This window comes from Crinia signifera, chromosome 5 (assembly GCF_055691185.1).
Source record: "Crinia signifera chromosome 5, ASM5569118v1, whole genome shotgun sequence".
NCBI classification, from domain to species: Eukaryota; Metazoa; Chordata; class Amphibia; order Anura; family Myobatrachidae; genus Crinia; species Crinia signifera.
In genome coordinates, this window is record NC_139221.1 from 201090913 (window position 1) to 201114008 (window position 23096).

A 23096-nucleotide genomic window follows, 5' to 3' on the forward strand; every position below is an offset into this window, starting at 1 on the left:
TGTAAATCAAGTCATAAGGACACAGAGACATGTGAGTTCAGTGCTGTGCTGTTTTATTCCATCCAACTCCAGACACACTGCCTCAGGACCACCCACTTCCAAGCATTCCCCTGTCCTAGGGACCATCACCGAAGATTCAGTCTTCGACATACTGTATTAGTAAGGGAGTGTCTACAAATATTAAGCATTCTAATACACTAACAGCACACTACTGTGTGGCTTAATGTGCAAGTGGCGTTACTACTAATCTCTAGGATCATTTTGTAGAGGGCACTACTACTACTGTATGTGGGCATAATATGTAATCAGCACCACTACAGTGTGGTGTAATATGTAAGGGCATTAGTACTAAGTGTATGGTTCTCAAATAATGGCATATCTGGTGAGGCCACACCCTTTATAGCACGAGTGCATGTGCAGTAGGTGCATGCAAATGTACCTATCTCCACTAGCCACAATCCTTCTTTAATGGTGCACTCCTGTCATTTTCTTCTGGAGCCGCCCTTTGACATATTTAGTGATAGTCATATTCTTAAAATGCTAATTCATAATATCCTAACATTCAAATTTTAACATGGGAACACAGTTTTTTCAATATACCTCAAGACATTAATATAGGGTTATCTTCTGTTTGGTAAAACCTGGATGTGTCACCTGTCTGAGTGACAAATCCATTATAGTGTGATTTCAAATGCAACTATGTCTTACTGGATCCTCAGGGCTATTTTGAAACAATCATTTTTATTGTGACTACACAAACTCCTAGCCTTAGAAAATTGTTGGATGAGTAGTAGTATTTAAAGCTATATAGATATAAGCCAATATAACAAGCTCCTGCAGTGGTGTAACTGCTATGGGGCCCGGGATGTTTCCACTCACTGCTTTTTCTGCAACCAGTCACAGGCTGCATCCAGGGCCTGCCACACCCTCTTCACCCTGGCCTTCAGACAGATCGGCTACAACCACAGTGGATGTAGCAGGGGGTGGGGGCACACTGTGGCAAACATATAAGAATATTTAACACTAAGAAAATACTAATGCTAAACTGTAATAAACTCATACAACACAGTCAGAAAAACACAAAGAAAAGTGTGTCATGTACAGTATATGCATTTAGAAATATCAATTAATCCACCAGGCATAGGTTTATTTACTAAGTTGAGAGTTCTAGTGAAGATGGGATGATCAAAATCTTCTTATTTATTTAGCATCTTCTAGAACATTGGGTCCTCAATCTACGTCCCTCCAGATGTTGTGAAACTACAAATCCCAGCATGCCTTGCCACAGTTTTGCTATAAGGGAGTGTTAAAACTGTGGCAAGGCATGCTGGGATTTGTAGTTTCACAACATTTGGAGGGCCGCAGTTTGAGGACCCATGTTCTAGAATATAATATAATTTGATTGGTTGCCCAGCAACATTCCCTCTTCAATAGAACTCCCATCTTAGTAAATTACCCCTTAAGTTTTCAGTAAGGGCACTGCATGATTTTTGATCCCGGTGTTTCATTATAAAGAATAACCTGAGGACTAATAATGGGAATTCTGTTAAGTAAAGACATTTTTGAAGGACAATAAGCTGCAAAATGACTGTCAAATAAATGAATGTCAAAATTTGAAAAAGTCCCTTTACACAAGAGTCAGGTCTGCCACAAGGATCATATAAAAATAAAGTGCATGGAACATTTCAGAAAGGAATATCTCCCAAAGGAATGTTATAGATTTGCCTCATTAAAGAGACTCCCATGGCAGTCTAATTCTATTACATCTATGGTCCTGCTGCTCAATGGTTTAGTTACACAGAACAGGGCAATGGAAGGTGGCTTACTAAAGTATCCAGGCTAATATGCATCATTTGGAATACAATAGTATTATCTTAAAAGTAACATTCTAGTTTCTGGTCTGAAAAAGATTTTATAATTTACAAGTTACAACAGCTGATCAGGTGATGTAACATTGATAAAATGTACATTGAAACTTGACCAAATTCTAAATAGAAAATAAAAGACTATCATACACAACCTCACTGCTGGTACTTTAATTCCACAATATGTACATCCCTCTTTGTGTCTAGTCTATACAAAACTTTTAAAATGCCAGTTTTAATCAGGTTTTTTTTGTGTGTTGTTTTATTGTATTTGCTAGGCCACAAAAGAAAAACAACTAAATCAATATTGTATAGATATAAATGTAAGCTAAACATTATTGGTTCATTTATATATTGCTTGTGTAAGGTCTGTCATTCCCTCCCCAACGTGCATGCACGCAGTGGGAGCTGAGATGTTCCTTGCCTATCCAACAAGTCCCACTGCTTTGGAGATGGGATAGATGAAGTGCCACAGAAGAGGAGCACCTGGCCACCTGGATCAGAGGAGGGGTGCAATGTGCAGGTGTTGGGATACAGCAGGGGTGGGACAGGGGCATGATGGGACAAGAAGCATGGGAGATGGAGCAGTGGAAAAAGGGAGCAGAGGTAGACAGAGCTAGGATGGAGTGGAGCAGACTGTGGCTTTACTAGTAGTCTTCTTATAATTTAGCCATATGCTGAAAATATAAATGTATACAATATTTCATGCAAGTCAGCATTACCAGGGATGCTATCAAAATTGTGGTGCCCAGAACAAATTAAACTTGCAGGGTCCTCTAAACCCTTTGGGTGAAATTTAATAGGATGAGAAATTCAGAAAGTGAGAGATTTGGTAAGAAATCTCCAGTTTGTTTAAAGCGGCAATCATTTACACTGCAAAATCAAACTGGTTTTGCTGTGTAAATGATTGCCACTTTAAAAAAAACTGATGATTTCATACTAAATCTCTCACTTTCTGAATCTCTCATCCTATTAAATTTCCCCCCTTTGTGTCTGTAACCTCTTCCATGCTACACACATTGGATCGAGAAGATGCTTTAACACACACAGACCCATACATCGTGGAGGCTTAAAACAGTATCCAAAATGCAGGAATATAGCTATTAGTAAAATACCAATATAAACAGATCTTGGCTTGTTCAGAGAAGGAGGTTTTTTGGTGGTGACCGGTCGCACAGAAATTATCCACAGGTATTTCAAAATGGCCCCCTAATAGGCATTAATGATTAATCAAACATATATTGATTAGGGGTGTGCTACCACTGGACATGGATAAGTTGCAAAGAAAGGGGGGAAAGGAAGAATGTCACGGTGTGGTGCACCTACAGATTTTGGATAAAATATAACTTTTAATAATAGATTTCTAAAAGCTGCGAAATATACAACACACATACATGAATGACACGGACAGTGAATTTAAAAATAATCCTCACACCGTGAGGCTCCCAGGATCTGTGTCCCTTCTTTTAATCTTAGTATTGTTCAGTAGTGGTGCTTGGGGATATGTGTAACAATGTACCGCACAGTAACAGTTATAATACAAATGTTGCAACAGTATCCCACTGCCCAATAATAAAGGAGATTCCTCCTATCAATTAACTTAACTGCCTTTACTTAATTGATAGGAGGAATCTCCTTTATTATTGGGCAGTGGGATACTGTTGCAACATTTGTATTATAACTGTTACTGTGCGGTGGAATCACGCAACATTTTTACACATATCCCCAAGCACTACTACTGAACAATACACAGATCCTGGGAGCCTCACGGTGTGAGGATTATTTTTAAATTCACTGTCCGTGTCATTCATGTATGTGTGTTGTATATTTCGCAGCTTTTAGAAATCTATTATTAAAAGTTATATTTTATCCAAAGTCTGTAGGTGCACCACACTGTGACATTCTTCCTTTCCCCCCTTTCTTGGCTTGTTCAGCCTGCTGAAGGGCAGTTGCAGAATAATGTCTTAAGAACATTGATGAATTACAGTGCTGATGGAATTGTACAGTGCAAGAAGTAGCCATTTTTCTGGAGACCAAAAATGCACTGACACCTATTTAAGCTTCAGGTTTTAGGACAGATTGATAGCATACCTCCCAACTGGACCAAATTTTACGAGACAGTCCAAATTTTTGGGACTGTCTCGCATCCCATCCATGGCCGGCATTGTCCCACTGTGGGGGGCAATTGGGATTGCCATTAATAGATGCTGTGCACAGAGTCTTTTCAGAGAATCAGGGGGGACAGTGGGCATGGCTAGCAGCTAACAGTGATGACCATACCCCCGCAGTGCCAATATGGGAATGTCCCTTTTGCGAGACCATGCCCCTTTTTGGGACTGCGGATGAAGTCAAGACCGCAGCCAACCAAGAGTTGGGAGGTATGTGAAAACTAATTACAGCGTAAAGTAATAAGCTCTGCCAAACTGGTTCATGACCGCAAGGCTTCATTGACAGCTGAGGACTCTATGGGTAAATTTACAAAGATGGCTGTTCTATTGAAGATAGGATGTTGCCCCTACATGTGTAACCTCCTTACACCCCAGATTGCGACCGCCTGATAGTTATGTATATAGGTTAATCAGAAAAGAGATAATTGACATATTCCATATAAGGCTAGTATATTTACTTTACTGACTCTTTGCTGACCAGTGTTTCCTGATTTATAAAATCAAGATTAATTTAAATATTTTTTTTTTCATTCATTGCCATATGACATTGTTTTACCATGTCTGTAAGCCTCAAATTACCATAAACACTATCACCAGCCTGACATTTAACAAAGTTGGTTGATAAAAATACTTAGATGATAAAATAGAAAACCCCAGAAAGATAACTTTCAAATCCTATTCTATATTGTGATACAATTTAACCAAGACAATGTGTAATATCATTTCTTTATAAATAAATTCAGCTTTGAAATATTCAATAATGTTATTCCTACCACAGTACTTTGCAATACATGCTGTACTTCTGACATATTTTGAAACGATTCTCAGCTACAGAAAACAATAAAGAGAAGAGGCCACTTACTGTTACACCAAAGAAATTTGTTTCATTCATTGCATCAAGGAATATTTTTCCAAGCTTGTGGTTTGTATAGTTGAAATCCTGAATGCTTTGATGCCGGTTGGTTGCATTGAGGTACTCCATTGCTCTGTGCAGTGTCTTGGCTATTACCCACATTCCATCATAGGCATAACCATGAAATTTACTGGGCTCCACACCCGACCTCTTTTCATTGTATTCTTTTTCATATTGTTGCGGTGTCTAAATAAGTAACAAACAAACAACATGAATGATTTGGTATATTAAATACATTCATAGTATTTCATAAATCAGCATTGTGTGTAACCGATATACATTCGACGTTGTACTGCTAAAGTTGAGTGCCATATTAAATAATGCTTTTCTTTTGTCTGTCCTTAAACTCTGTGAACATTATTCTAGGGAGCACCCCACATATATATTAAATTAAATGTTCAAAATGCTGGGTGTCTTCTGATGTGGCATTAAGATTTACCCAGTGGCTCATAATTTGCATTTTGGTGGCTTGGCCTTCCTGCAAAATTATTTGTCCATTTATTGTGTGGAATGGTGATAGATTTTGCAGCCATAAATAAGGCAAGAAAGTCAATGCAATTGTTGTAAAAATGTTGTTGTCCAATGGCAGTTATGAGTTTTTTTTATTCCTTATCCAAAATGCATAAGCATATTGGATAACGGATTATTGCGTATTCCAGAATATTTTTATATTTCAATGAGGTATCTTGAGGATGGGATCCATGTGTCAACACAAAATGCATTTATGTTGTATGAGCACATCACAAACACATGAAATACACACATATTTTATTTGTGCATGAAACAAGGTTTCGTGATCTGATACAAAGTTTGTGTCCTATCTCAGGCACTGAATTTCAATTTCAACTATAATTGTCTTGCACATATTTAGTGCCAGTTACATATCATTTCCCCAGTAGTGACAGTTACAAATGTCACCAGTAGTGCTTTCAGCGAAAAAAAAAAGTACATTCCGGAAACTATGGTCTTCAGAATAATTTGGATAACAGATATCCCGATAAAGGATACTCAACCTGTAACCCCATTGGTGTTTATTTGACTGAGAAATGGCTTTTGTTGAGAAAAGGTGGCCATACATCAGAAAGACCGGTCTTGCAATCATGATTGTGTCCAATTTCTCTTTAACTCCCCGGCAGTCCTTGATGGTTTTTGGACACACAATTTACTCACAATCTGTCATACAATCCATCATACAATCCATCTGCTGCATGATTGTATGATTGAAGCTTCAATTAAATAGGGGGCTGGCCTACTAGGATAAAAGGATACGAGTACCAATAATCAATTTTTTTTTTTTTCAAATTTACAGGTTGCAAGCAACTACAAATCTACTCACATCTGCTGTGTTATGCCATTATTAAATAGCCTGAATGCAGTAATCCTCTGAAAACTGTTTTCAGAGTAGTGACAGAATTGTGCAAAAGGACGTCCACTGTTCTCTTAAGCCTCACGCCCGCCTGCAGCTGGAAACTTCTGCGGCTCCCAACATCTTCACTGCCAGTGTCTGCCTGGAAGCTATACCTCTGTACTCTGCTAGTCAGAGAGGGAATGTCACATGACTCTGGTTGTATGAGCCATCTAAAGACAGATTGCATGTGCTTAAAAGCACATGCAATATGCTCCCAATCCCAATTGATCTGACGTGCTGCACATCAGATCAGAGGACCAATCCTCCAATCTCCCGGGGCCAGGAGATGTGTGATTGTATGATTGTGCACACACGATGTGCACACAATCTGCATACAATCCATCTTCATTTTTAGTTCTTTATTAAATTTTCATCATTAACAAATAGTTCACATATAAAAGTGTGCATATAACTTATTGCTCTATACATATATGTTCCATATTTATATTCCCTGTGTTGGGTTTTTTTATCTACCCCCCCCCCTTCCCTCCTCCCCCCTCCCTATTCTGTTATGTTTATACATTTCGCCTAGTCATGTCTATCTATACCTTATTCTTTCTTTCTAGACTATTGGCTGCATATTTGACCTAATTGCTTCTTTCCCATTTTTTCAAAAGGGATCTTTACCCAATCGTATGACTTCTGTACCGAACCAGGCCGTTGATTTTATTGTTTGTTTTAATAATTTTTTTGTGTCCAGGGTCATTTCTTTTATATGTGGTAGCCATATTGATAGAAATTTATTTACCCTTTCTTCCTTGTTCTGGAGCATCTCCACCCAGTCCATCTGGAATAAGTGTGTTATTCTAGGTTCAATTAATGTTATGCTCAAAGTATTGGCTGTAATCCATTAGGATAATATTGTTTTGCGGGCTGCCGCGAAAATTTTTACCAATCCATCTTACAATCAATTGAGATTGTATGATTGGGTACAATATCTTTCTGATGTATGGCCACCTAAACTGTCTGAGGTTTCTACTGTTTGACGATCTACGCTGGAGATCCCGTAATTATGGTTTCCTTCCACAGGAACCTTAATTGGATTTCTACTGGAGAAGGGGACCAAACTACTATCAAGAAAGGTGAGTATCTGTATGAATGGGCTCCATATGTAACAAAGTTTTATTTTTCTGGTGTGTGTGTACATTTATTTAACTATCGGTTCTGCTGTGGAACTAAAGGGCCCCACACACAGCACGATATGCAGGCATATTCTGAGCGATTTTAACAAATCACTCAGAAAATGCCTGAAAACGCATTGAAATCTCTGTGTGTATAGCCCACACAGCGATTTACATGCGCACCCGCCGTTCTGAATCTGTCCAAGATTCAGAACGGACCCGCCGGACATTTCAGAGCAGTCGCTCAGAAAGCTCCTGCTCATCTCCCGCATGTGTGGTAGATGAGCAGGGCTGTTCTGAGCAACTGAAGACGCCGAATGCCGCCGCCTATGCCTACCTGCAGTCCCGCTGACTCTGCCTCCTGGTCCGCCGCGCCCACTCTCTTCACTGATGCTGCGGGAGTGAGAGGATGCAACGCTGGACTCCGGACTGGGTAAGTTATTTTTTTTGCTCCCACTGTACCACCAACGATTGTTTGCGGGGGATTCCAATAATTTAAAAGGTTATTTTTGTGATGAAGTGCAGTTTTTTACGTCACCAAATCTCCCATGCTGAATCTCCCGTTATGAATTTCTGACACAAATCTCTATGTATGTAGGGCCCATAAGAGTCCCAGCTATCTCATTAGTGGGCCGAGTTCTCCAAGTCCCAGTATGTGGCCCAGGCTTGCAGGGACCCATAGTTCCTCAGTTTTTCAGACCGGGGGCCACTGCCCAGGGCCATCAGGGACAGACAGAGTGGGGAAAGGTGTTCATTTTTTTATTGCCCCCCTCCCCTCCCCTGAAGTTTTGTTGTGTTTTCAAGCAATTGGTTTATCATGCAATTTGTGTCCACAATAGGACAACCCATCAAGATGTTCTGACTACTACACACAGTACTTTTTGGAGGGGGGGACCCCTACATTGGGGTTCCCCCCTCTGCCCAGGCTGAGCAGTAAGGCTTTGGCCGCAGGACCTTATATCATAAGTGGGTACTCTTTACTTAGATGGGCGCCCGTCGTGGTGATCGCGGGTACATTTATGTGTGGCCGCGACGCGACCGACGCGATGCCCGCGATTTCCCATTGAAACCCATGTTAAACATGAAAATCTTGTCGGTCGCGTCGCGGCCGGCCATAAATGTACCCGCGATGCCCGCGACGCGATGCTCCCGATTTGCCATAGGAATCAATGTTAAAAGGCCCGATGGACACGATTTTACTGTTAAATGCCTCAATGGACCCGATTTGGCCATAGGAATCAATGTTAAATGGGCCACAGAGCCCAAATAAGCACAATTAACCCTTAAATGTCCCCCCAAATTTTTAACGCCACCCCACGATCCACGCCAACCCGAAGCGTGGCGAGCGCAGCGAGCCCGCGAGGGGCGGCGGTACGCGTCCTCCGACCTTTTCATGCCCTACTATCCACTAGGGCGTGGAGTGAGAATAGAATAGTGTGGCGAGCGCAGTGAGCCACCGAGCCCGAAGCGTGGCGAGCGCAGCGAGCCCCGCGAGGGGACGCGGATACCTTCACAGTTATACGCGTCCCCTCGCGGGCTTCACAGGTGTCCGTGGCGACGCGTCTACCTGTGAAGCCCGCGAGGGGACGCGTCTACCTGTGAAGGTATCCGCGTCCCCTCGCGGGGCTCGCTGCGCTCGCCACGCTTCGGGCTCGGTGGCTCGCTGCGCTCGCCACACTATTCTATTCTCACTCCACGCCCTAGTGGATAGTAGGGCATGAAAAGGTCGGAGGACGCGTACCGCCGCCCCTCGCGGGCTCGCTGCGCTCGCCACGCTTCGGGTTGGCGTGGATCGTGGGGTGGCGTTAAAAATTTGGGGGGACATTTAAGGGTTAATTGTGCCTATTTGGGCTCTGTAGGCCATTTAACATTGATTCCTATGTCCAAATCCCGGGCATTGAGGCATTTTACATGAAAATCGCGCTCAATCAGCCTTTTTAACATTGTTCCCTATGGGAAAATCGCGGTCATCGCGGGTAGCAGATTTTTATGTACCCGCGATTTACCCGCGATGACCGCGATTTTTACCCCCGACGCCCGCGATTTCAATCGCGGGCGCCCATCTAGGTAAAGAGTACCCATAAGTGTCCCCCAACTGTGGCATTACCCTGCTGGCTGGTTGGGCCTGGTGCTGGTTCACAAAATACGGAGGACCGCAAGTCGTTTTGTCCCCCGTATTTTGGGAACCAGGACCGGCCCTTGGTGCTGGTTTTAAAAAATACGGAGAACCCCTATTTAAATTGTTACCTGATTTTTTAAAACCAGGACCAGCTCTTTGAGCATGGGGCTAGTTGTGGCCGTAGGGGATCCCACGCTGGTTTTTATTATTTATTTATTTTTTTAATTTTCTTACACTGAAGCCTGCACGGATCTGACTGATCCGAGCAGGCTTCTGCCAAATATGCCTGGAAAATTAAGTGTATTTTCCAGGTGTATTTTACCAGCAATTAGAAGCCGTATCCCGCAAATTACCCGCCGTATATTATATACAGCCATTTAGTAAATTAGGTAAATTAACTATTCATATTCTTTCGACGGCTTATACATTCATATTCGGAAATACAAATACAAATGTGCCATAAATACAAATTGCGGTATTTTCGGCATATTAAATGCCGAAAATACGAATATGCATAAAATAGGCAGATATTTTATGCTAATACGCCTATTTTATGCGTAGTTTTGTTTCCCCCTGTGTATTTACAGATGGTCAAAGGTATGAGGGTCCTGCTCACAAGCTTACAATCTAAAGTATATACTTAATTACAATAATATACTTTATAGTCTGTTAAATACTCACCCTTCCTGATATTGTCTTGATTTGTTTTGTGCTAAGAGGTTCAAAATCCACTCCAATGTATCCTTCCATAGCAGTGAGAAGATTTTTAGTTGAACATGTGGAAGCATTGGCTTGTTGCCACCATAGTGCTTGATACCATCCAGGGATGATCCACTGATACTTACTGCCAAACATCTCTTCAACATAAGCCTACAAAAAAATGAAATAATTTAAATAATCATGTTGAAAAAAAATGTAACAATTACATTGTTTTAAATGGTTTTAAAGCAATATTTTGTTGACTTAAAGTAAAACCTCATAATAAACTTTATAAGGTTTATTCGGGGAAGAAGTAAATGACATTGGTGTGCTTTTGTTAACTAAATTTTTACTAGGCTCTTTAAGTGTGCTAGCAGAAAATGACAGTGTGATTGCCTTACAATTCTATCCTGATTCGAGCGGGATCAAATTGGGATCGAATCTCACGGCAAGATCTATCTAGATCTAGATCTATACTACTGTTTATAGTCTTGTCTGCACCATCTATTTTTATGTTCAATTTCTATTAAATAGTAGCGTGCATCAAGATTGAATCGGCATCAAATGCAGCTGAATACGATTAGATTTCGATCACTATTCAATTTTGACTATACTGTATAGTCAAAACCAGTGGTCGAAGTGGGCCGGTATGCTGCGGTATGACATATCGGCACTTCTTCACCACTGATCCGGAAGAGGTTTTTTTTTTTAAGTTTGCAGAGGCACCGCGCTGCTGTGCACCAAGAGGCAGAGGAGTGTGTTTCATCTGGTTTGAAATTCCATCTCGTCTCTGGTCCCCTCCAGAGTGACCGCAACCGCTGTCTCCTCCCATCACAGCTGCCGCTGGAGGTGGCTACCTGGTCACCCGCTGCCCCACACTCGCTGATCTTCGCTTCAGTGCTCCCCCGGTTATGCGCTGCCCCTTCCCCACTGCTTCCCAACTCACAGGTACACATGTACCCCACCGACGTTTTTTTACATTCTCGGAGTCTGCACGCCCAATTATGGTCCAATCTGGTTACACCTCCAGCGGGCGGCTGCACAGCGCAGTGAAGTACCTCTGGTTTCATCCCATCCCGTCATTGGTCCGCTGCTGGTTCCCTCAAGTCACTGCTGCCGCTGGAGCTGGCTCCCTCGGTCACCCACTGCTCTCCCAGTCACACGCTGTACCCCTCTACTCCCCTGGTTAGCTGCTGCCACTCCCCCGCTGCTCCCCCAGTCACTGCTTTACAGGTGCCCCACAGAGGTATCGTACATCCTCGGTGGCTGCGCGGCGGCTCCAATCTGCTTACACCTCCGGCAGGTGGCAGATAACTCATTGATCCTCATCCTCCAGTGCATAGTGCCCCAGCCTGTGCCTCAGCCGACCTAGTGCCCCAGCCTGAGCCTCACCTTACCTGTATCCCTGCCTGTGACCACCCAACCTATTCCCACCCTATCTGTGCTCCATCCTACTTGCTCCCCAGCTTGCTCCTCCCCTACCTGGGCCCAGCCTGCTCCTCATCCTACCTGCGCCCCAGCCTGCTCCTCATCCTACCTGTGCCCACCCTGCTCCTCATCCTACCTGCACCCCAGCATACTCCTCCCCCTACCTGGGCCCTAACCTGATCCTCCCCCTAACTTGGCCCCATCCTGTGCCTCCCCCTACCTGTGTTCCATCCTGTGCCTCCCCCTACCTAAGTCCCACCCTGTGCCTCCCCTACCTGCATCCCATCCTGTGCCTCCCCTACCTGTGTCCCAGTCTGTGCCTCCCCCTTATTGCCTCCAAGCCTGTGCCTCCCCTCTCAGTCCGGCTCAGACCTGGATCACCTCTTTAATCTTTCCTTATCCTCTGGGATCTTCCCCTCCTCCTTCAAACACGCTCTTGTCTCCCCAATTCTCAAAAAAAAACAAATCTGGACCCCAACTCTCTGTCCAACTACAGGCCCATCTCCCTCCTCCCTTCTGACTCCAAACTCCTAGAACGTCTGGCCTATAATCTTCTCCTAAGCCACCTCACTGCTAACTCCATTCTAGACCCCCTCCAATCCAGGTTCCGCCCTTTACAATCCACTGAAACTGCCCTGACCAAAGTCACTAACGATCTACTATCGGCTAAATGGCTAAATCCAAAGACCTCTTCTCCATCCTCATCCAGCTTGATCTGTCGGCTGCCTTTGACACTGTTGACCACCCTCTCCTGCAAAACACCCTCCGCTCCTTTGGCATCACTGGCACGGTCTTCTCCTGGTTCACCCCATACCTCTCTGATCGCTCCTCACATGGAGCCCACAGCTGTGAAAATAGCTTCTGCTCGGTAGACAGTACTCTGCCCTAAATAAAAATCCTACTACTGGTATATTGGGCCAGATTCAGACCCTGTCGCAGGGCTGCGTATTGGTAGCCCTGCCGATGGTCGAGAGACCATGCATGTACACGGTACAGTCATAGGCGTGCGCAGCCCATTTTATTAGGGCGTGCACCGTCAAAGAGGTGTGTCTAGCGCCACCTATTGGGCGTGTCCAGCATTGCCCATTGGGTGTGTCTATCACTGCCAATCATGCATGTTTACCATCATCTATTGGTACTCGCTAAAATATAAAATGTCTCTCAGCCAGAACATAGTCTCCGGCCTATTTCAGTTTTAATATTCTTATTACTCTGTATAACAGTACATGCATATAAAGTAAAAAAATATATGGATTATGCAGGTCTGTAGTGATATGACAACGGTCTAGTACAATTAACAATGCAAAACACACAATTGATTGATGGGCACTAATTTTAATGGAATACAGGTCTAAAAAGCAAAAGACTTTGGTAAAAGGTATTGCTGGTATTGCTAGCGGCAGGGAGTTGTCCATAAGGGTGGGCACAGCATTTGGGGGTGCCTGCGCACCCCTAACACTCAATGTGCGCACACCTATGGGTACAGTGTGCGCATGTGCGAGGTCCCTCTGCAAACAAAGCCAGACCTTTCGAAAGATATTTGATGTTAAGTGGCAGGTGTTTGTAGGCGGCAATCCTTTGTTTTCTGCGAGTGCCACAGGAAAAGACAGGCCAGATACCGGCCATTGGTAGGTTTGGTGTTGACATTGGCCCAATCTCCCAATGGCTTATCACAGCTCCGAGTAAGATTTAGCTGTGTGGTGCTGCACACGGGAAGGGGGGAATTCATTTTATGCTAAGTAATTTTTAATTGATTTTCATCTCTTCGCATGGCTGCAAAATGTTGCAGCCCTGTGATTACAGTAATTCTGAATCAGTTCCATTGTCAGGATCTTTGACGTTTACAGATCTTATAGGAATTTGAGAAATGCAGTAGATTAAAGCCATGTACAGTACACACGGGGCTATTGTTCTAAGCAATGTTGATTACATTGTTGAAATCGCTTAGAATGTTTCCCTGAATCTCCCCGTGCTGTATGCATGGGCTGCTGCTGGAGATGGCCGCCGACTTATCTCCAGCAGCGACTGGGCAAATTTGGCTAAGCAAAATCGCTTAGTAAAAATCGCCCAGTTACAACTCGTTTGTACACTCCTTAACATGTCATATGAACACTGATGCAGTCATAGCAAGATTACCATACAAAACGTTATGACCATACAGATCTTTATCTATTACTGGATCCAAGCTTGTCTGTCTCCAATCAGGTCAGTTCAAGGGAGGGAACAATAAATGTTAATACACTTAGAAGATAATTTGCAGATCCTTAAAAAATATACATTTTAAACAACACAAAGGTTTACATGTGGTTTTATATCATGTAATCCAGGGTTGCCAACTTTCAGCAGCAGCTCAGGGGGCGGGGCATGAGCGTGGCGTCATTAAGCCGAATTCACGGATCTCTGTGGAGGGGCGGGGCTAAAATGACGCGATTGTGACATTTTACCTCTGAGACCAGCGGATTGCGGCATTTAAATGCAGAGGTCAGGGGAAGACGGCCGCAATGGGAGGGCGCAATGGGGGGCCCCCTGAATCGGGGAGGGTTGCCAACCTTTCTGGGGGGGCCGGGAGGGGGACCCGATTTTCGGGAGACTCCCGGCCATTCCGGGAGGGTAGGCAACCCTGGTGTAATCAATCCATAACATTATTAGGACACTGCAAATTTGAATTTTATCTTTATTTCCTGGGTATGAAAGTTGCCTCTTTTTGCATTGGGGCTGTTGGCTTTCCATCTCCGAGGGGAAAAGTAGAGCAGAGGTCATGTTTAATAAGCTCCTGCAAGGGTGACATACAAGTACAGTACCATTTCCAGAAAGAAACACTTTTAATTACAGTGGTGGCCATATCAACTCTAGTACATATTGATTTTTGCGCAAGATTGGCAGCAGTTAAAATGAAGATCCTTCCCAAATTATGTCATGGCTTCTGCTAGGGCTGAATTTGCTACTTTTAGGGCCTGTGATAAACTCTGCCATTTACGTAAATTTCCCCTTCCATAGGGGAATTACTTTATCTAACTGGTCTCCTGTGGCACGCTTAGTTTCTGTGATTTATTCACATTCATGTCCTTTCTCATCTATGAATCCACTTACTCCCTACCAAACAGAACTTCATTTGTTCAGGTCAGATACTGAATGTGCTCTGTCCATTATACAAATATGGAATCATGCTCTGCCCCTGCCACTCTCTGTGGTTACCTTTAAAATCTATATACATGCTTGCCTACCCTCCCGCATTCAGCGGGAGACTCCCGACTTTCACAGGAGCCTCCCGCTCCCCCGCAAACCCCCTCTTTCTTCCCGGTTTCCGGGACACCTCTATTAAAATCTGGACGGCGCAATGGTGGTGGGCGGGGCCTGCAGAGAGAACATTGCAGCCGGCCACCGCAGGGTTGTGGTTCGCTGTGGCCGAGCTGCTGTGCGCCGCTGAGAGGAAGTCACTCTGTGTGACTGATCAGGACAGAGGAGCAGAGACCAGAGCTGGCAGCTCTGAGCCTCTGCTTCCCGGAGCCTGGCCCCGCCCACCACACACAGAGCAGCAGCAGGCTCAGTCCGTGCATCAGGCCAGCCGTTCGTGTTAATCTGCCTCCGGTCAGCTGCCTCCTCCACCACATTGCCAGGTGTCTCCCTGGAGCAGCAACACTGCCAAGTGAGTAAGTAATGGGGGAAAGGGGGCTCTGTGTAATGTACGTGAAGTGTGTGTACTGGCTGTAATATGGGGTGGCTGATGTGCACATAATGTAATATAATGGTGTATGTATTGGATGTAATATGGGGTGGGGGACTGTAATGTAATTTAATGGTGCATTTACTGGCTGTATTATGGAGCAGGTGCAGGGTTAGGTCTAAATCCAAGTGGGATAAAGGACCTGTCATGTGACAGGGGAGGAGAGGGGAGGAATAAGGTCCAGGGAAGGGACACAAACGGACCCTTATGGACTCCCTTCGCTCGCCACGCTTCGGCGCAGTGGCTTCGCTCTCCACCTGGTTACTAAAGTTAACCAGTGGTAGCATGGATGGTGGAGCTGCACAGCCCCTGGCCTTGCTCCTCCCCCTGGGCATGAAAGGTCCTTTAGCCCACTTGGATTTAGAAACTACCATAGGTGTAGTGTAATAAAGTGGTGTGTGTACTAGCTCTAACAGGGTGGGGGTGTAATGTAATATAATGGTGCACGGGGGATGAACTGCCAGAGGGAATGGAGTTGCCTGCGGCTGGGTTCCTGTCCCAAAAGAGGCTGTCTCCAGACTGGCTCCATGTGCTGCAGTGCTATTGTTTAACAGTGATTGTGGGTCACGGAGCACACGTTTAGTGTGATTCCCGCTCTGTCACCAACACTGTTAAAGCTAGTGACTGGTCATGGGTGTGACACAACAGAGGAGCCGCTGCCCACGTCACCGTCATAGACTAGAGTCGGAAGGGAGCCTCCTGGAATCCACAAGCTGATTTTATGAGGAGCTGCAGTGTGCGCTTATAGACATCAATATAAACAGCCAATCCCCATATCACCTACCACAGGAGCCGGTCGACCTGCATGCCACCTTTGAGGGGGGCGGGACTCACATCGGGAGCCAAAACACAGCTGCAGGATATTGGGCACCTTCCCTCCTCATGAGCACTCCCATTTTTGACAGAGAGAGTAATATGGATATGAATGCTGCTCTCCTGCACTAAAGCTCTCGCTTCTCTCCCTCTCTCACACTGACCCCCCCTCTCACACTGCCCCCCCCTCTCACGCTCACCACTCTCTCTTTCTCTCTCACGCTCACCCCTCTCTCTTTCTCTCACTCTGGCCGAGATGTACTAATACTGAAAAGTGATAAAATGGAGAGTGATAAACTACCAACCAATAAGCTCGTAACTGCCATGTTACAGACTGTGTTTGAAAGATGACAGGTAGGAACTAATTGGTTGGTTGTTTATCACTCTCCATTTTATCACTTTTCAGGCTTAGTACATTGCGCCCTCTCTCCCTCCCTTTCACACACTCACACTCTCTCTCCTCCTTTCTTCCTCACACTTTCTCCCTGTCTGTCTGTCTGTTTCTCACTCACAGACTCTCTCTTTTCATCCCTCACACTCTCTCCCTCTAACGCACATTCCCTCTCTGTCTCTCCCACCTTTGTGTCTCTCACACCCCCCTCTGTCTCTTACACATGCATTCTCTCTCTCTCTTTCTCTTTCTCTCTGGTCTTCTCTCATCTTAGGAAAGACAGCAAGAGAGGCAGAAAAATGTGTTACGCCCATAGGAGGAGTTAGACACGCCCTCTGGGCGGAGCATGGTCCGCCCTCTCAGCGGTGTGGCACATTGTACTAGCAGCTAAAATCTCCCTGAAACTAGTTTTCAAAAGTAGGCAAGTATGTCTATATAGATGGAGACATTGGGGTATCCATACTTTACTTCACATTCATCTCTGCTGATTAACCCTTCGCGTGTCAACGTTGCTGTGAGAGATGTGCAAAATATCCTCTAAAATGACATTTTTAACAGATATTTTGCACATCTCTCACAGCAACGTTGACTCTCAAAGGGTTAAATAGTATATCTGAAATGAGTATGTTACAGATGGAATGTGAATTATACAAGATGTTAGAATTCTTGGTCTCCTTTGGACAATTATGTTTTTGAATGCACTTCTTTTAACTTCATTGCAGCAGCATATTATGATTTAGAAAGCTAGCAATGCCATATGCCACTATTCAGCAAGACAAGTTATACTGAATATGTACAGTATGACAGAGGCAGAACTCTGGGAGGCAATGGAGTCATCTGCCGCCAGGCTCCTGCTCCCAAGGGGGCACCTCTCTTCCCCTGCAAGTTTGAATCACTTAATTGAAAACCATTGATAACGGTTATGTGGCTGACTCCCCCTCCTAGCAGCACCCTTAGGATGATACTATATATGTGTACATTCTTTGAGTTTATTGTCCTTCATTTTTTTTTACACATTTATATTCTTAAGATAAATAAATAATACAAAAATGTATAAAAGTTATTACTTTATGAAAGAGTCTATTTGGGATCTATTTGATATTTAGGCTATAAAGCCTCAGGTAACACAGGAGAAAAAGCACAGGTATAGCGGAAACGTGTAACACATTTCCCTCTGATGCAATGTTATTAGCATAACAATGAAGGAAATGAGTTCATCTTTCTTTTAGTGGACATGGATATTTATTTATTAACAGTTTCTTATATAGCGCACACATATTCCACAGCGTTTTACAGAGTATAGTTGAACATTCACATCAGTCCCTGCCCCAGAGGAGCTTACAATCTATGTTCCTTACCTTACACGCACACACAGACATTCTAGGGTTAATTTGTTGGGAGCCAATTAACCTACCAGTATATTTTTGGATTGTGGGAGGAAGCCAGAGTACCTGGAGGAAACCCAGACAAGTACAGGGAGAATGCTCAAACTCCGCACAGTTAGGGCCATAGGGTGGGAATAGAACCCATGACCTCAGCGCTGTGAGGCAGTAATGCTTACCATTACACCATCCGTACTGCCCATATTAGTAATGTTTAAAGTACAGCTATACATGCTGTGTTTTTTTTTTACATAATACAAAGGTATATAGCTGTGATTTTTAATAGCCTCTGATCTGTTAATTATAATTATTATGCCAATTAGTTTAGGAGATATGGAAAGCAAACATGACACTGTGTGGTATAGTAAGGACAATGTTAAAACAGCTTTCTATAAAGACTGCATGTTCCCAGCTTATCACAATGTTCTTTCCACCCCACACTCACTCGTTTCGCTACTTATAACTAGTGCCCTATTTACTGTAGCTAGATAATGAAATAATTTCATATAAGCCTAAGCTCTATAGCTAGAAATGACAGGTATATTGAACCTTTCCATTAGGTAACTACATTCCACTCAGTATTAGCAGTGAGTTAAATAAATGTGTTACAATAAGTTAAGTTTAGTTTCTAACTGTGAATGTATTTTGGTTATTGTAAGTTTATTGTTTTATAGTTTCTTTTACATTTATAGGTGTAGAAGGATAATATTTCGGGGTTCAGCTACAGATGTGTGCGTCTGGCTCAGGTAAATCAGAAAACAGACAAACTTGGGGTTTCTTAATGAAACTGAATCCTGTCTTTCTGTCAAATATGGGGAATGATTGGGACCTGCTCGCTGCAGGCCGAATTAGCCAAACTCTCAGACTATTACATATGGCCACTTGTCAGGGCCGGTGATAGGCACTGGAGCGCCCCAGGAGGACGCTCAATCACTTACCCGCTCCAGGGGAGCCTGCGTGCCGTGAACAGTGATGCGACGCACGGCGCCGTGACATTTCAGGGGGGGAGGAGGGGCTTGCCGTGTGATGCAGCGCTGGCCGCCGTGACTCGCCCTAGGGAGAGGAGGGGGTGTCCGGCTCCATGACGTTCCCAGGGGTGGCTTGTCATGTGATGCGGCGCTGGCCACCATGACTCTCCCCAGAGAGGGGAGGGGGTGTCAGGTGCCGTGACATTGCAGAGGGAGGGAGGGAGCTTGGCAGGTGGTGCGGGTCGAAGTGACGGTCTCCAGGGAAGGGGCGACTTACTGGGTGATGCGGCGCTGGGGGACCAGTTCCAAACTGCCACCCTCCAGCAGCTGGCGCCCTAGGCAAATGCCTAAGGCTACCTAGTGGTGGCGCCGGCCCTGTCACTTGTGTTTGCGGTTCAACTACAGTAACTTGTGTTAAGTTCAACCACAGTAGTTTTAATCATGTCTTGGTGTAAAATATAAAACCAATCAGTCTATAGAAGAGCATCAGTATGATACTGGACAGACTAAAGATTGCATTACTGTAGGCCAGATGCACTAAGCTTCAAAAGTGATAAAATAAAGAGTGATAAACAACCAGCCATGGGCAAACACTGGAATTTACTGGAAAGACATTTGCCCATGTGCATTCTCCATCAAGGCTTCTCACTGCAGTAGACTCTGAGCACTAGGTTGACTACATAGTAACATACAGTAGTAACATAGTAGTTGAGGTTAAAAAAAGATATACGTCCATCAAGTTCAACCTTTTTTGCAGATCTAACTAAGGTGTATGGTCTAGCTGTGATACCCCCTGTTATATAATCTACCTATTTGGCCTAAATACAGATTCTGGGTTGTACCCCTGGATGTGTTTTCCAGTAAATGTCTTTCCAGTAAATTCCAGTGTTTGCCCATACAACTTCCTCTGTAAGCTAGTTCCATACTCTGACTGCCCTAACTGTAAAGAAGCCTTTCCTCCTTATGGTACATAATCTACAGTTTCCTGCAGTCTAAGTGCATGCCCAGCTGTCCTGATAGTTTGTTATATTGCCCCCTGATACATTTCTACAATGCTAAGCATGTCTCCTCTTAAATGCATCTTTTCTAGTGTAAACATTCCTAGTTTGTTTATTCTTTGGCATAGGTTAAAGACTCAATCCGTTTTATCAGTTTTATCACCCTTCTCTGGACTTTTTCCATCACTATAATGTCCTTTCTGTGTTGTGGGGTCCAGAATTGAACACAGAATTCCAGATGAGGTCTAACCAGTGCATTATAGAGTGGTATAATTACTTTATATTCTCCAGTTTCCATGCCCTTTTTTATACAAGCTAGTATCCTGTTGACCTTAGTGGCCGCACCATGACACTGTGTACTGCATCTTATTTTTTTGTTGATTTAGGCTCCTACTGTAGGTCCTGTTCTAATTCTGAATTGCCCAAATCTATCCCATTTAATTTATAAGTTGCACCCTGGTTATGCCTCTCAAGATTCATAACCTTACATTTATCAACATTGAACCTCCTTTTCCATTTATCTTCCCATTTAGTTTATTTAAATATCTCTGTAGAGTGGAGACATCCTTAACCATTCAGTTTTGTGTCATCAGCAAAGAAGGATACACTGCAAGTATTCCGTTCTCTATATCATTAATGAATATGTTAAATAGAAGAGGCCCCAGCACTGAACCCTGTAGTACCCAGTTTGTCCCGATCCTAGGCATGGTGATTCTCCAGATATGACAATCTCAAAATCCCTGCCACATGACACCATTACTGGATACCAGAGTGTGTATTCCGCCTCAATCATCGCCACCAACCAAAAGGAAAGTTACAAGATATATTGGTAAAAGTCAAGTAAAAAACTGTTTCAAGTAAAATAACAATAAGGAAATAAAAACCCAGCGATCCAATTACACAGCATTTTATACTGTGGACCATGGGCTTCTGATTGAGCACCTGAAAATCTCTGTGGACACGATGGCACAGTACTAAGCTGATTTAAATAATTTCTCACTGGCCAGTCACAGAGAGTGTCATCTGGAGTATACTCATCTTCATCTGTGCCACTGCCATGTGGTGCCCCACAAAGGTTCTATATTATCCACCATGCTTTTTGCAGTGTACATGCTGCCAATGGGTAAAATAATTAGGCGCCATGGTCTGGTCTAATAATACTGCTGTATGCAGATGTTACACAACTGTACTTGGCCCTTATTCTGGTTCCCTCGCAAAAGCAAATTCCTTCTCAAATTGACAAAACCATGTGCACGGCGGGGGGTAGTTGTAACATGTGCAGAGAGAATTAGATTTGGATCTAGATTCTTCAAAGTGAGATCTATATTATTTTATTTATTATTTATTAACAGTTTCTTATATAGCGCACACATCTTCCGCAGTCCTTTACAGGGAATATTTGAACATTCACATCAGTCCCTGCCCCAGTGGAGCCTACCACATGTACATGCATGCACAGACATTCTAGGGTTAATTTGTTGGAAGCCCATCAGCCTACCAGTATATTATTGGATTGTGGGAGAAACCGAAAGGAGGAGGAAACCCACGCAAGTACAGGAAGAATGTACAAACTCCACACCGTTAGAGCCATGGTGGGAATCAAACGCATGACCTCAGGGGTGCACATGATTTTTTCCATCTGAGAATTACCTTCTACCTCGGTCTCCCAGCAAAAGAACTGCACCAATTACAGCTGGTACAAAACACAGCGGCAAAGTTGTTATCCAACCAGTGCCGTTCTAGCCACATAGCTCCCATTCTCTAACCCCTTCAATGGCTGCCCATAAAATGGCGAATCATTTTAAAGATCAACTTACTGAGTTTCAAAGCCCTAGATGACCAAGGTACCTGAAACAGCTTCTGATTCCATACTGTCCCACCCGATTACTGCAATCTGTGGATGAAGGACCTTTAGCAGTACCTATGATATCATGTAATTTATCTGGGGGGTCGAGCTTTTAGCCCTGTGGCTCCGACATTATGGAACTCACTTCCCCACACAGTTCAAGAGGCCCTTGAAATGCTTCAAAAACAGACTCAAGACTTTTCTGTTTATGCAAGCATTTCCTTCATTCCCTTAAGGATTGTTTATGAAAAGCTTTTCTGTACTTCATTGTTCCTGTGCTGTATTACATTTATTCTATCAGTTAAGCGCCTTGAGTCCTATTGGAGAAAGAGCGCTATATAAATAAAATTATTACTATTATTACCCCACTCAATACTAGTATCCAGCTTGAATAAGCTTGATTTACAACAACCCTCTGTTCTCTGTCCTGCAGCCAGCTCCTTACCCAGCTGCAAATTGTACTGCCTTGTCCCAAATCCTTCATTTAATAATCAGCCTCTTATGTAACACAGTGTCAAACATAGCACAATTCCAGGTCTCTGGGAAAATGGCATGGTGGCCATTTGCTGGGTATTTACCTACTATGCATGTACAAAATACTAGGGAAATGCCCGCCACCTCGATTTTGCAGGGTTAAGCATTGACAAAATTGGTGCAGGATGTGCAGTGGGTGTCTGTGTGAACCCATTATAGATAGACTATCGTCAACAAGTCGCATGAGAGGTTCTGCAGTGGACTAGCATGTTTAGCCAGAACCTAACTGGGCTCTAGGTAAAATCTTTAGAAGGGGTCAGTGGAGCATTTTCTGAGCTCCAAAATAGGTTCAGCACACTTCCAGGTACCCTGCAGTAAGCTGCAGTGCTTACTTACTGTAATAAAGTTGATATGTTCAGTATCCTGCAGCCGGCGCAGTGGCCAAACACTTGATTACATAGATAGCATGTGCAGCTGAAGTTTGCCCTTCCTTTCCCATTTGTGAGCCACTGCAGTGCGTCAGTATGACAGCTGTAGTGCTGCTGTTCAGTGAAGGACAGCTGATCTTAGACAGGGGGCTTCTTAGAGCAGAGGCCCAGAGGTACATTCCCCGCAAACTTCCTCTTTAATCTGTCCCTGGGCACTGTCCATAAAAGCAAAAACATTTCCACCTTTAGGACATCAACATTTATTGTCCTTACTCCTGCTAAGTAGTGTTATGCAATCTGATGGAATGCAATTACAATAACAATCCAGGAGCTATGGTGAACAGAGTACTG

General features: G+C 43.9%; 1 protein-coding gene across 1 annotated transcript in view; it reads right to left on the reverse strand.

Moving 5' to 3' along the window:
• The window catches only part of GABBR2 (gamma-aminobutyric acid type B receptor subunit 2), a 645054-nt gene that overhangs the window by 283847 nt on the left and 338111 nt on the right, over positions 1–23096 (reverse strand). The window contains exons 6-7 of the mRNA XM_083188433.1: positions 10276–10464; positions 4896–5132 (exon numbers count right to left, since the gene is read on the reverse strand). Coding sequence (XP_083044559.1) covers positions 4896–5132; positions 10276–10464 — 426 coding nt within the window. The remainder of the gene's footprint in view (positions 1–4895; positions 5133–10275; positions 10465–23096) is intronic.